This window comes from Dermacentor variabilis, chromosome 3, assembly GCF_050947875.1.
Source record: "Dermacentor variabilis isolate Ectoservices chromosome 3, ASM5094787v1, whole genome shotgun sequence".
Classification (NCBI taxonomy): domain Eukaryota; kingdom Metazoa; phylum Arthropoda; class Arachnida; order Ixodida; family Ixodidae; genus Dermacentor; species Dermacentor variabilis.
Window position 1 is genome coordinate 159,895,740 of NC_134570.1, and position 15,245 is coordinate 159,910,984.

The following is a 15,245-nucleotide window of genomic DNA, read 5'->3' on the forward strand; positions in this document are numbered from 1 at the left end:
TTGACAATAAAGGACATCTACTATCGTGGACAAAAGTACCCTGGAAGTGCGAGCGCCGAGCAAGTGGCATCTCAGCGTTTCAGACCGCTCGAAACAGTGGGCCATATATGCACATTCCGAACGCAGATGTCACCACGGCTGATCCCCCTGATAGAGCACCAGTAAAATTCAGTCGATGCTCGCACGCCCTGGGCAGTTTTTTCCCCGATAGTACATTATCCAAAGAATGAATATGCCCTGTAAAACGAAATACGGGAAGCACCTTTATTTTGACAGTTATAGTACAGATTCAGCATACAGTGCATACAGATACGAAAGCATTTGTATTTTATATTACGGTCTCTCTTTTACGGCCGTCCGTCCTACGGAAATGACCGTTCTTCATTCACGGAAAAGCGTTCGGTCACACGCTACCAGCTGATTTGCAGTAAAACCAGAAAATATTTTTTTACGGTGTAGCGAGAACGCGCGCACACTTTAGGTTACGTTGGCGAGAACAACAGCGTCTACAGATCGACCGATGGCTAGATGCACTGGCACTGCCTATGCAACCGGACGTGGCCAACGAGCTCTGACGCGGCCGGCGTCTAACGATGCTCGCCGATGTGCCGATAAACGCACTTTTCGAGCTGCTCAAGCCCAGGCAATCTGACAGCAATGAGAAGATCCCGAGCTGAGGGAGCGGAATGCCGAAGCAATCCAGCACCGTTTCCTGTGGGTTACGTAAACGTGACGAATGTTAGCTACACGCAGAACAAGCTTCGCTTACAGCCATGTTTCTGTAGAGGAAACTGTTGTATTTTTTTGTTTAAATCTCTTTGCATATACCCGCGCTGACTTCTACACTGGGTGCGGCGACTTCGATAAGCGCACCGAGCTTAGGGAAACCGCCGTTGTCCTCCTACCACCGGAAATACAAAGAACAGATTGTCGGTCAATGACATAAAAACAAAACGACTTAATATTGACATATTGTAGTGCAGCGGCCCTTAATGCCATGCCAGATTGACGCCATCTTGCAGTAGGTGAGAGAGGCGGCAAACATTTATGATCTTTTCATCCTACCCTTGACGTCGGAGACAAATGGGGACGAAGATACTGAAACACACTTTTGTCAGCGCTGAGGTGCAGGCAGGCGTCGAAGTATACGTCAGGAGGGCCACAAGGATCCACACTCTTTATTCGCCATTGAACGCTAGTGTACGGTCGCCGCATCAAAAAATATGGCCGACGTAGGAACGAGCCGAAGCGCAGCGTGGTCGTCGCGCAAGTCACACCCCTGAGTCCAGGAAAGCATTGCTGCAAAAATAATCAAAATCAATGTGTAATGCTCTGATGCAGAGGTGGGAGAACGCGTGTTAGCGAAGTCTAGAGAAGCTGCACTTGCGAGATGGTCTGCGCAAGGACATGAAAGTCATTCGAACGCCATGGATTGCTCGTTCGCAATTGTAGCGACCCCCGTTCTCATCGGCCTGCCACGTAAAACATTTCTTTAAACGACCCGTGAACAACTTCTATTGGCACAAAACGTGATTCAATCGCACCAGTGCGAGAGACAGCGCCACTTAACGACGCCAAGTTGATGAGATGTGCAAGATGTTTTTTTATGGCGCGTACTGAGCTAAGCGTCAGTAGGCTTACGCATTTACACTTCGTCGGCGGCCGAGCACGTTAAAGTGTGGGCAATTATTTTGGTAGGTATTTTAGGGCTTTCGTAAACGGCGGGGTCTACACCACGTGACTCGATCGTTCGTTATTGGTGGCACGGTACACACCATCAAATGTTTCGCTCGTAGAGCGCACCATAAGCGTCGCAGCCTGGGTCATCGAGTGCAGCGATTTTGCGAAGCACAAGTCCGGCTCCGGACCCTGCCTACTGGCGGCGGTGCTGCGGACATTATTGTATTAAAGGAAAAAGAAAAAGACACACATGCTAGAACAATATACACTCACTGGAGCGCAAACAATAGCGTACAAAAATACAAGATGAGCGTTGCTGTCCCCTTTAACATGGGGCTGCGACACACAGTCACCTATACCCTGCATGAGTTAACCAGCTTTTACTCATATATTGCTGGCTAAAATTTTACCTATATAATCTTCTTCTCGGCCATCATAAAAATGACTTATGTCTATATCGTACAGTTTGATATGTTTGTAGCCATATCCCGGCTAAATAGATTTCTTCCCTGCTTTTTTTCTTTCCAGTATTTAAAACCTATGTTGCTTATCTCTACTGCTAACCAGTTAATTCTCCCATCCGCTTTGCCGGCCCCTTTGCTGCCGTTAGTTTTTCCCATCCCTTGCCTGTCGCACACTCTCTGTTCGCTCCAAATTGACCGCCACGAAACAGACACCTAAAGCTTCCATTACATAGCGATGTAAAACTGCCGAATGTAGGTACTGCTGACAGGGGGGACTCACGGGATATAATCACCAAACGAAAACGAGGCCGAGCGGCGGCCACTTTTGTCGCTTCATTACTTTGCATAGTAACGTTTCATTGTTAGGTTGATGCCTATAAACCGTTTTCCGATGATTTAGAATATATTTAGATTACTTACGGCTTCGTTGTTTATATTGTGTTGAAACAGGCTCTCATTCGTAAATAACACTGCCTCACATCGTAGTTACTGCAATTCGTGCTATAAATGGGCTCGCACTACGACCCTCCCATGTACTGTTGCCGTTAATTAAAACGCCTGTTAAACCTCATTACTAAAAAAAGTGCAGCATGTAATCGTTCTGTACTCTGTTTCCTAAGCATGCAGTAGTCGAAATGTAGATATCGAACAGCGCATCGTTGTAGAATAGGAAACGTTCGCTTTTGAATGTACGTTCGTCATGCGACTCCATCCTCAACATGTACTTCTACAAAAATCCAGCGCACTTGACAGAAGAAAAAGAAGGCCTCCTTTTACAACAAAGTCTCGCGTCCGCGTGACGGGGAGGCTGTGCCGATTAATTTTCTTTATTTGTTTCTTGGTTTGCCTGGCGTCACAACACACCATAAGAATTTGCATTCGTAGCATACAACATATACGAAGCGGCCTCTTTAAGGGTGCGGCGATTTCACGAAGCACACTTGTCGCTGTGGTGCCTAGCCTAGCTGCGGTACCGGTGCGACCGTCAGAGAAATAAAGGAAGGATTATCACACGTTGATTACTTGGCCATTACCATTCAGTTGCAACAGAACGGGAGCGTGTCGTAGTGTCAGTAGACTGTAGCAGCCACGAAGCAAAGCGACGGCACCAAGTCAAACGCATTATTTAAGTTATGCAATGCACGGCAAGATTTCGGGTAATGCTGGAATAGAAAGGAACGAAGAGAGTGTGCTCCAAGTGCGGAACAGAAGATCATTTTGGGGCCACCTGCACATCAGGTCGATGCGCCCGATGTGCCATTTTCGGCCATACGACTACAACGTGCAAGGCGCCATGCACTTAACGCTGTTGCGTTAAAGCAGCTTATGAAGGCTTTAATATCGGCCAGGACGATTTGGCGTGGATAGGATAATGATCATGAACGTTTCTGGTGAAGGTAGTGGACTCAATAAATAAAGAGTTTAGATTTACATTAGAAAACAGATGCCATTCCACTGCCAGAATTTTAAATCATCCCATTAATCCTTGTGTTTGACAGCCTATGCGTGTCGAGTGACAGTGCTTCTTGATGCTTGCTTGCTGACATTCTTATGCTGCATAATTCGCCTGTGAAAATTCCCTCTTTCTCCTGTACAAGAAAATTTACATTCATCACGAGAAAACTTCTAGATTATTTCCGGAAACTAGCTCATGAAATAGAGGGTTGCAGGCACCCCAGGCTTAGATATGCATTCAACAGCCTCGCGTCTTGCAAATCTTAAAGGCATACTCCTGCTAAGGAAGTTCTTGGTATCATCCACAAAGTTATTTGCGAATGACAATTTGCTTAGTTTGGGAGAACAGTCAATTAATCTAAAACACGTCAAGCGACAACGCAGACGATGCATACACATTTCAACTGAAATTAATAAACATAAATATAACACCTACTGGAAGAATCATTGGCACGATGCCATTCTTTCAGTGAAATAAAATCTGTCTTCCCATATAAATCTGGGATCCTTTATAATTTAGGCTACTATAGATCTCATGAGGGTTGCGACGTGAAATATAAATGTTGTATTGAATCCTCATTTTTTTACTGTAAGAGCCGATGATGATTAAAGAGCAGTGATAGAACAGAGATCACAGCACTGAATAGCTTTGTGATAGTTAGGATCGTCACGTTGCAAGGCGTGTGACGCGAGGAAGATGGAGGAGACGGTGCATGAGTAGGAACACACAACAATTATATTAGACGGCATGTAAAGACGAAGAATATCTTCAACTAGAACCACGCATGCACGGATGTTCGTAAACAGCAAAGAAAAACGTAGTCGAACGATGTTGCGGCTGATGTCCGGAGCGTGGTGTGACTCGCAGCTAGATTGATGACCGGCGTGGAAAAGTAGACGAACCAGTATGGGGCAGGAGAAGGTGGACGGCCGGCAGCTCCGTAGACGGCAACAGGCCGCTTCGAGGTCTCGGGCAGGACGACGGCCCAAGGCGCTCGTTTTACCATGGTTGCCCGGTCTTCTGAACCTCGCGCGTAGAAGCGGGTTCCGAGATGTCAGTAGGCCTACCTGAGGCCTCGTGCAAGGCGAGGACCAGAGGCGCTCTTCGTCCCAATGACGGACGCCCACTCTCCTGAGCCTCGCGCGTAGATGAGGGTTCGAGGTTGCAGCACGCCGGTCCGAGGTCTCGTGCCTTGCAACCACCGGAGGGGTTCTCTGTCCCGAAGGCGGACGCCCGGTCAAGAGAACATTACTCGTAGGTGTGGGTTCCCTAGGCCCTGCGGTCCGACTCATGCCGGCGTTCCAACGATCTCCCCTGCGCAAGCCTCCCTTTTTCATTCGCTGCACGAGCCTCCCTTGTCTTCCTTTTTCTCTTGCTGAGGGCAGCCGCACTGCCATCTGCTCTTGCTTTCCTTACTTTGTAAGTACTTCTTCGGAATCACTCCCCCATAAGAAAGTTATTTCGTTCAAAGAACTTGAGGCTACTTGATATACGTTGGTCCACCGTAGCACGCACGCACCACAATAGCAGTTCCGAGCACCGCACACTCAGTACGTATAAGTACAAATAAAAAGTACCACAGCACTACAATTCCGAGCGCCACACACTCGGCATAACGACTACGTTTTCAAGTCGGAACGCCACGATACAGGGTGAAAAAAATCCACAAAGCTAACCTGCCAGCAAAGGGTGCTCGACATTAAAGTTGCACCGGTTTAAAGTGCATGCTTTTAAAACACCATGTTTCCGCAGACAAACTCTTCATGTGCTTGGCAACTGGTTCATGTTGTTTGCGCCTACATTCTCGCTGCCTTTAATATACTCAACCGAGAAGTCATACTCCATAAGTATGAGGCTCCAACGTAAAACACGGCTGTTGATATGCTTTGCCGAATTCATGCAATCAAGGGGCTTATGGTCGCTGTGTAATATGAATGTGCATCCTAACAAGTCGATGTGAAACTTTTGGACGGCCCGCGTAAGAGCTAGGGCTTTTCACTGAAATGTTGAATATGCAAGTTCTCGTGGTTGTAGTCGGTGGCTTGCATATGACACCGAGTGCAGAATTCCTTCATGACACTGCTTAAGTATGTCACGTATACTTGTTGACGACGCGTCGGTGAGGAGTACGAAAAGTTTGGAAAAATTCAGTGTCATCCGTCTGACAAGCAGCTGATTCTTCCGGTAATGGTGGTGATATAGGTGGCCGTTCCTCATACTTTTTCAGTAGATTTACATGGAATAGCGTCGTCCTTGTCCCGAGGTCAGTAACGTAATCGACGTCATTTCTCCTTTCAAGTAGAGTGAATGGCCTTTCCCACGTAAGAACCAATTTGTGGTTTGAAGGGAGCAGTAGCAGAACCTTGTCCCCAATAGATAAATGACGTGGTCCGGTCTTGCGGTCGTAATCCTTCTTCTGCGCAAGTTTTGGTTTCTGAAGCTTCTCCTTGTCTAACCGACAAGTGTCTTCAAGACGCTTCCACAGCTCAACTACATACCCGTTGAGGTTCTTGCGTCATCATCAAGATGATCACCTGTCCATAATTTTTCAATATCGGCATGGGCCCTCTGAGATGACGGCCATACAAGTCAAAGAGTGAAAAACCCAAGCTCGATTGAGGAACTTCGCGATAAGGAAGAAGCAATGGCGCCAAGTGATGGTCCCATTTTTGGGGGATCGCTTGACACATTCGTCTTATCGTTTGTTTAAGGCTACCGTTGCCCTCTCCACAAGGCCATTTGTCATGGGATGATACGGAGTTGTTGGCAACTGCGTAAAAGAAAGAAGCCGGCTTCGCTGCTTCATCAGGCGTGACGAGAATGATGTGCCTCTGTCACTGATTATCTCATGTGGGACTCCTACACGAGAGAACATCTCCAGGAGCTCCTCAGCGATTTTTCCGTTTCTATGCTAGGCAGTGCCACAGCATCAGGATTCCGCGTTGCTATATCGACCATTGTCAGAACGTACTTATTCCCTTTCTCTGACATGGGAGATAATAGCCCCACAATGTCAATGGCAACTCTCTTAAACGGGGTATCAATGATGGTAGAGCTTCCCAATGGTACTCGACCTATTAAATAATTTGAAAAAGTCCTCTGGAAGGTATCGCACGATTTAGCAGATCGCGTGATGTGTGATTTGACTCCAGGATAATGGAACTCTTGGCACACACGGTCTGTGGTTCGCTTTATTCCTTGATGTCCTGCAAGGATTCCTTCGTGACCCATTTTCATTACAAAATGACGAAGGCTTCTGGGCACGTAAAGCTGTTCCATTTGTTTCTTTGACCGCAGTGTCTACTTTCGATAAAGAATTCCTTGCTTTACAAAAAAATTGACGTCGGCGAACCTAGTCTTCACCTCTTTGTGCACTGCTTCAAAGCATTTACGTAGAGTGGCGTCATCCATTTGCCTGGTTCTCAAGTCGATTGGGCTGATATCTAGGGGGTTTATAACTGGCACTGGTAACGGATGCGAACTTGATCTTGTCTTTCTGGTAGTCGCTGCCACTTCCGACTTGTCCTTGATTTCTCTAGCAGCCGACGTTAAAGTGTCAGCAGAGATTGTTTTATTGGTAGAACAGTTTCCACTTCTGCTCTAAATGATTCATCCGAAGCGTTCAACGTATAAAGATGTCTTTTCCAATTATTGTCAGGATTTGAGTCATTCCGCACAACTTTCCCATTTCTCAGGACAATATCGTTCAAAGGCGTGTCCATGCATAAGATCCGAGTCTTGCCTGTGAAGAACGGTGGCGAGATCTCCATGTTTGCTTCAGGTAGCTTCAACAATCTTCTGTCCAGAAGACAGACCAAGGAAATTTTTCCTGTCAGCTTACTGTCTGGTACGAGGGACCTTTTGACAATAATCGAATCGCATCCCGTATCTCGCAAGACAGTAGCGGGATGTCCTCCAAGCAGACCTTCGGCAGTAGGCATAGACTTTTCGTCTCGTTTATGCGTTTGCCTTCTCCCGCATTCTGTACTTCCGGGAACTCGATGCAAGGTCTGCGTCTCTTCGTTACCTGCCTTGCGCACATCTACTTGCTGCATTGAGCACGAAGCCTTCTCGATACTGTTGGCTTTTTTAGGTAGTCACGTGTCTTATGCCTAGTGCGGCGGCAGTATCCGCAGAAGAGTGTATTTCTATTTAGACTCTTCGTATTGGTCCAGCAATTAGCAGCTCTGTGACCGCGTTTACCACAAAGAAAGCAGCGCGGTCTTTATTCTCTTCTTGTCGCTGAGGAGTTCGAGCTTGACCTGGTGGCTTGCTAGGTTCTATCTCCTTTTTACCTTTGCCAAGGATGACTGACCCCTGCGCCTCCATTTAATTATCTGTAGCTTCCGCTAGCTTTTCAAATCCCTGCCAATTCCTTTTTCTCAAGATGACTGCCGATTTCTCATGGCAAGTTATCAGGAACTGTTGTGAGACAATCTTGGCCCGCAGAGCATAATATGACCGGTTCACTCGGCCTTTTTTTTGCCAGCGATCAAAATCTCCCTAGAGGACAGGCAAACTCTACCAGTTTCGGAATTATCGGGTTTTACCGACCGAAACTTGCTTCGGTAGCCTGCCCCCGTGAACCTGAAGCGTTGCAAAAGTGTCTTTTTTAGCGTCGCACAGTCCATGGCATGATCTCGCGCCATTCTGCCGACAACACTTAGAGCTACGCCTGTCAAACGGCCCATTTGTCTTGTGGCCAGCCCTGGCTCGTTGCGACCCGCTGAAATTGTTGAATGTATGCGTCCAACTCGTCGCGTCTTTCTTTAAATGCTGGGATTATTTTGTGTGGATTTTAGCAGCTCTCGGTAGCGGCTGCGTGCACACTCTCTGTAAGCTCTACAGTAGTCATGCTACCCGCTGTCGCATCCAACTCCCTCAACTTTAACTTGAGCTCCAGCACTTCGCTTTCTGCCTTTAATCTAGCTAGCGCTTCGGCAACAGCTTCTTTTGCTGCATTGCATTCAGCCAGACGTGCTTCACGCGCTTCTCTTTCGCGTGCGCGTTCCTCATCTCCCCATTGTTTCAACGCCGGGCCAGTCAACGCCAGTTCTCTTCCAATTGCCGTAAGCTTGTCTATCTCCATCCTCACCCGTCAGACACGCATATGCAATGTGATTCTCTGCTCGACAGCGTAAGAGCAGTCCTGTCGCGGACGCCGGATATGCGATGGTTAGCATCGTCACGTTGCAAGGCGTGTGACGCGAAGAAGATGGAGGAAACGGTTCATGATTAGGAAACACACTACAGTTATATTAGACGGCATGTAAACACGAAGAATGTCTTTAACTAGAAGCACGCATGAAAGGCTGTTCGTAAACAGGAAAAAAATGTAGTCTCACGAGGAACACTCACTGGTAGAGTGATGACTGGCATGGAGAAGTAGATGCAGCAGTACGGGGCAGGAAAAGGTGGACGGCCCACCCCTCCGTAGACGGAAACAGGCCGCTCCGAGGTCTCGTGCAAGACGATGGCCCAAGGCGCTCGTTTCGATGACGGACGCCCGGTCTCCTGAACCTCGCGTGTAGAAGCGAGTCCCGAGATGTCAGCAGGCCGACCAGAGGCCTCGTGCAAAGTGACGACCCGAGGCGCTCTTCGTCTCGATGATAAACGCCCGCTCTCCTGAACTTTGTGCGTAGATGCGGGTTCGAGGTTGCCGCAGGCCGCTCCGAGATCTTGTGCGGTGCAACGACCCGAGGCGTTCTCTGTCCCGAAGACGGACGCCCGGTCAAGAGAGCCTCACTCGTAGGTGTGGGTTCCGTTGGTCCTGCGGCCCTAGTCGTGTCGGCCTTCCAACGATCTTCCCTGCGTGAGCCTCCCTTTTTCATTTGCTGCACGAGCCTCCCTTGTCTCTCTTTTCCTGCCGTTGAGGATAGCTGCACTGTCGTCTCCTCTTGCGTTCCTTACTTTGTGAGTACTTCGTCACAACCTTACATTGCTCCAGAAATCAGTTTCTCTGCTGAGCGCAGCATCCCACGCTAACAATTTTGACAGAAAATGTGACACAGAAAGCACGTAACACTTAGGGTGGCGCTCCTCGCTTTGATTGTTTGGGAATGAATATGAAAGAGTACATCTTATGGCCCATTACCGTGTCATTACCTTTGAACAACAAAAAGGGAGGGTTTTGCATTTCGCAAAACTGCATGGAGGTTTTTACTGCGCGCAGTTTAAACTCGAAACCTTCACAACTGATACTAAATGCACTCTCATCCAGCTTTATGCTGTACAGGTGCACTAGTTTACACAGAACACACTCTTGATCTTTTCACGCCACAAGTGGAGATTCAAGTTCTTCAAAGTTGTTTCAGTGTATGTGATGGCATATTTCGCTTCACTTATTGGCACAATATTGCATTGGAATTGTGGCATATCGGATAAATTCGTTAGAGAGTTTTAAGTTCCCCTAATCTTATAGAGCTGTGTACCGGTAAACTGGTAGCAGCTTTCAGCTGCTGCCAGTTTACTGGTACACAGCTGTGGTTTAACTACAGCTTGTGGAAATACAATTGTAACTGCCATTTTACATGGAAGTGCTAGTGAACAGGCATCGGCAACAGCAATGGTCAGGGTACACTAGTTTCTTCTACTCTTGAGTATGCATCGTCTAACAGAAAATAAATATTTTTTCCTCCTCCTGCTCTACCAGATTTGAATGTGAAGGGGGTGTAATTTGTAGGGTATACTCCTGCATAAACTTCACAAGCTTTTCTCCTTGTCTCCACCACAGATTATTGTTGTTACGACTGTAAAAGCAGGACGCCTGTTTGCAGCCCCCGTAGAGAACAGTCTGTGGATTTTTAACGAAAAGTAAACATGACGATTAATCGAATAATTTTTAGTATTATTAAACAAATTTAGCACACTTTACCTGTGGTGTTGTGTTTTAAACCAAACTGTGGTGTTTTTTAAGCCCTAAGTTGGGCACGTTAGCAGAAGGTTTGATTGCAGGATGTCATTTTGCATGGAAGATTGCATTTGTGCTCATGCCACTTCATCGGTGACATTCTGCTGCACAGAACATCATGAAATTTCATATGCATTGTTTACCATCTCACAAACGGCTGCTCCATTGTGAGCTGGAATGTAGGATTAATGTAAAGCACATTTGAAGTTCTAAGAAAAAAATCATGCCCTTTGATCCCTTAATTCTTCTCACCTGATGCGTAGTGATGCGTAGCATGGTCGACATCATGAGAGTCAGTGTGGTGTACAGTCATTGTGTGTATGGTGGGGTGGAGACGGCACAATAATTTTAGCAACTTTTCCGGATGACTTGAATCAGTATTGTAGATTGTTGTTTGTTTCTTTCACTCATTGTTACCAAACTTTGGTTGTGGCTACAAGATTAATGTAGTTTGCTAGCGCCCCTGCCAACATATATAATGTTTAGGCACCTGTGTTGAAAAAAAGACCAGCTAATGCTTTGCCAGGAGCTAAAATCTTTTAGACTTATAAAGTTTGAGCTGACACCTGTGGATATTACTGCTGCATGAACGCTCACCAAGAATTCCGCATAAAATTTTCTTCCGTTATAATAATACCGAAGCTTTGAACGGCATTTGAACTTAGACTTGTTTAAAGATGAACCATTTCCTTGTTCAAGTAAGACAAAGGTTCCACAGGAAGACAGAAACTTGAAGCCATCAGCAGCAGTCTGAATATAAACAGCGTTCAAGTTTTCGCAAAATTGCACCTGGTTATCATGTTGCCCTTCCCATTTTTTTCACAGGCTGTTCTTGACTCTTTTATGGTCATACCCAGCTTAAGTTTGATGTCCTTATTTTTAGATATTTGGTGAATATATTCTTTGTTCATTGGCTTTCATCAAAATATGTATTCATAATGTACCTTGATTTATGCTTCCCACTGAACATAAACAGCTGCATCTCGATACAAAATTTGTTTTCCTTAATTCTTAGTTGGTTTTTGAAATGTGCAGAAAGAGCTAAACTAGAAAATCGCTACGACCTAGCCGCTGACGTAGCCTACGTGGACATAACGGAATACCCCAACCAAGACGCTATGGCGGTAGCCGCAGTCGCGAGCTCGCAGTACCACCTTGCTGCGGCCGCATCAATACACACCACGCAACCCGAAGAAGGAGAAGGAGCGGCTATCGCTTTGGCCTACGCGGCTACCAATGCTCCATCTACCACACTCCATCATAAACGACTCAAAAACGCCAATTCGCAACTACACAAGAGGACTGATAGCGCCCCATGCGCACAAGATACTCTCTGGCACTGCTCCCTAAAGGCAACGCTGTGTCCAGATCATCTGGGCCCCTGGTCACTCGGGTCTGTCTAGAAACGAAGCCGCCCACGATGCCGCCCTAGCTGTCGCACACCGGGCGCATCATCCTTCTCCCGACTCTTCAAATCCCTTCCAAGCCTCTGTCCTGCATCGCGGTCACGCGCGGGACCGAATGGTCACGTTCAGAGAAATTATTCTCCACTACCGCAGAGAGCGGTTACGCAACCACCCAGCACACAAAACACTGAATATCAATCCACCATTTGGCGACTCCTTCAGACGCGAACTTTCCCGAACCCCGTGCTTTACGACCGCCTTTACCCGGATTCATACTCCCCACTCTGCAAAGCGTGCGAGGACCGCGCTGAACTTAATCACATTATCTGGCAAGGCCCCAAAGCCTCACCCAACTACACCTACCGCACTAACACACGCATCATAACTACGGCCGAGAAGTGGGAGACTGCTGCTCAGCTTGGACCCAGACGAGCAGCTCTGGGCCGTCCGGATGGCCGAAGACGCCGCCAGAAAGCAAGGACTGGCCACCTTCTGAGGAAGGGGGAATGGGGATTGGTATTCCGACCCTCGCCACCCCTGAACCCCATCAAGGACATAATAAAGTTATACCTCTCTCCGAAATGTGGCATGTGTTTATTTTAATTCCGATTTTGATTTACTGAAAGACTTGGTCTACTGGATTAATGATTGCTTACATGTGTACATCGTTTAATGTTTTGGTCACCCCTACATTTTGCAAGAACTTACAGCAATACCCCTACCCGCTCAATCACGATCACCGCTGTTAAGCACACCCTTCCTGTCATTATTGGAACACGTCAGCTTCTGTTGACGTATTATATGCACCAGCTCCATCCCCAATGAATGTTCGAGCGTGCGCGAACAAGGCGCACGCGCGATAACTTGCGTGCACTTTGTATGCACGTTACATCTTGCGTGCATCTTGCGTGCATCTTGCGGCTGCGCTGGCGTTGGCCAATCGGCAGGTGAGTTAGAGAAGACATGAGTCGTGTGGCGAAGCACGACGCGCGCTGCGCAGCAGGGGTCATTTTCACTCCTGCAGTCGACGACTTCGGACGCTCGCTCCGTTTGCCATGGCCAGGACCAAGCAAACCGCCCGTAAGAGAAACGGTGGGAAGGCTCCGCGTAAGCAGCTTGCCACCAAAGCTGCTCGCAAGAGTGCATCTGCCACTGGCGAGGTTAAGAAGCCGCATCGCTATAGGCCTGGGACCATGGCCCTTCGTGAAATTCGCCGCTACCAGAAGTCGACCGAACTTCTCCTGCGCAAGCTGCCGTTCCAGCGCTTGGTGAGAGAAATCGCTCAGGACTTCAAGACCGACCTCCGATTCCAGAATTCGGCTGTGATGGCCCTTCAGGAGGCCAGCGAGGCCTACCTGGTCGGTCTCTTCGAGGACACCAACATGTGTGCCATCCACGGCAAGCGCGTTACCATCATGCCGGAGGACATCCAGCTGGCCCGCTGCATCCGGGGCGAGCGTGCATAAGTTCGGCTGCTGTCGGCGCCACAGCCTCGGTCAGGTAAGCAACGTAAAACGGTAGGAGCCAGTGAGCTATGCAAAAAATAAAACGCTGCCAAGGAAAACTGTTGCTACACTGATGACACCTTTGTTGAAATGTTGGCTCCGGCAACATCCCTTCTTCCAACAGTGGTTGTCGAGGTACATGTTTTTCTAACGCGGAAGTTGCTTCTTTGTTGTGTTTTCTTTAGGATGTAAATTTACGAATACTATTCGTTTCTCCTAACAGCAGCAAGTGTATTCTTTCAAGGCGTTCGGGGTCAAGAACAACTTTCACCAGGAAAGAGGGCAAGCCACCTCATTGAAGAAAATAAGGTTCCTCCTGTGATCTAAAGAACTTGAGGACTGAAATTTTGCACCTTTTTGCATATATCCTATGCAATGCATTCATATCGCAAAGTGCAAAGGTATGTCAGTGTGTTAGCAAGACAATTTTCTCAATGGTGACCTGCTGCTTCGGCTATGAACTGCCTTCATGATATTGACAATAAAGGATATGTACTATCGTGGAGAAAAGTACCCTGGAAGTGCGAGCATCGACCAAGTTGCATCTCTGCGTTTCAGACCACTCGAAGCAGTGGGTCATATTTGCACATTCCGAACGCAGATGTTAGCGCGGCTGATCTCACTGATAGCGCACCAATAAAATTCAGTAGACGTTCGCGTGTTCTGGGCAATTTTATCCCCGATAGTACATACTCCGAAGAAGGAATATGCTCTGTAAGACGAAATACGGGAAGCACCTCTATGTGGATGGTTATAGTACAGATTCAGCATACAGTGTTCGGTTTTCGAGATACGAAAGCACTTGTATTTTGTATTACGGTCTCTCTTTTACGGCTGTCCATCCTACGGAAATGACCGTTCTTTATTCACGGAAAAGCGTTCGGTCACACGTTACCAGCAGATTTGCTGTAAAACTAGAAAAAATATTTTACAGTGTAGCGAGAACGCGCGCCCACTTTACGTTAAGTTGGCGAGAAGAATAGCGTATACAGTTTCACCGATGGCTCGGCGCACTGGCACCGCCAACGGTACCGGACGCTGCCAACGAGTTCCAACGCGCCCGGCGTCTAACGATGCTCGCCGATGTGCCGATAACGTCGGACTATAAACGTGCTTTTTGAGCTGCTCGAGCCCAGGCAATCCGAAACAATGAGAAGATCCCAAGCTGAGGGAACGGAAGGCCGAAGCAATCTGGCACCGTTTCCTGTGTGTTACATAAACGTGACGAAGGTCAGCTGCACGCAGAACAAGCTTCGGCTATAGCTATTTTTCTGTAGAGGAAAGTGTTGTAATTTTTTGTTTAAACCTCTTTGCATATACTCGTGCCGACTTCAACCCTGGGTGCGGCGACTTCGATAAGCGCAGCCAGCAGCGGGAAACCGCCGTTGTCGCCGCTGCCACCGGAAACGCAAAGAACAGATTGTCGGTTACTGACATTTGTCTCCGACCCTTGACGTCGGAGACAAATGTGGATGAAGATACTGAAACACACTTTTGTCAGCGCTGAGGTGCAGCCAGGCCTCGAAGTATACGTCAGGAGGGCCACAAGGATCCGCACTATTTGTTCGCCAGTGAACACTACGGTACGGTCCTCGCGTTCAAAAATATGGCCGACGCAAGAACGAGCCGGAGCGCAGCGTGGTGGTCGCGCGCTTCGCACCTCTGAGCCCAGGAAAGCATGGCTGCCAGAAACAACCAAAATCCGATAAAGTCTAGTGCTCTAATGCAGAGGTGAGAGAATGCGCATTAGCCAAGACTAGAGAAGCTGCACTTGCGAGACGGTCTGCGCAAGGACATGAAATTCTTCGAACGCCATGGATTGCT

The 15,245-nt window shown here is 47.7% G+C and overlaps 1 protein-coding gene across 1 annotated transcript; it reads left to right on the top strand.

Annotated features, from left to right (window-relative positions):
- Positions 1–12,950: 12,950 nt before the first annotated feature.
- Positions 12,951–13,382, top strand: LOC142574285 (histone H3-like). The gene has a single exon (XM_075683407.1). The coding sequence runs from the start codon at positions 12,972–12,974 to the stop codon at positions 13,380–13,382; it is 411 nt and encodes a 136-aa protein (XP_075539522.1). The 5' UTR covers positions 12,951–12,971.
- The last annotated feature ends 1,863 nt before the right edge of the window (positions 13,383–15,245 follow it).

Coding starts and splice junctions, on each gene's coding strand:
- LOC142574285 (XM_075683407.1), top strand. CDS start 12,972: ATGGCCAGGACCAAGCAAACCGCCCGTAAGAGAAACGGTGGGAAGGCT.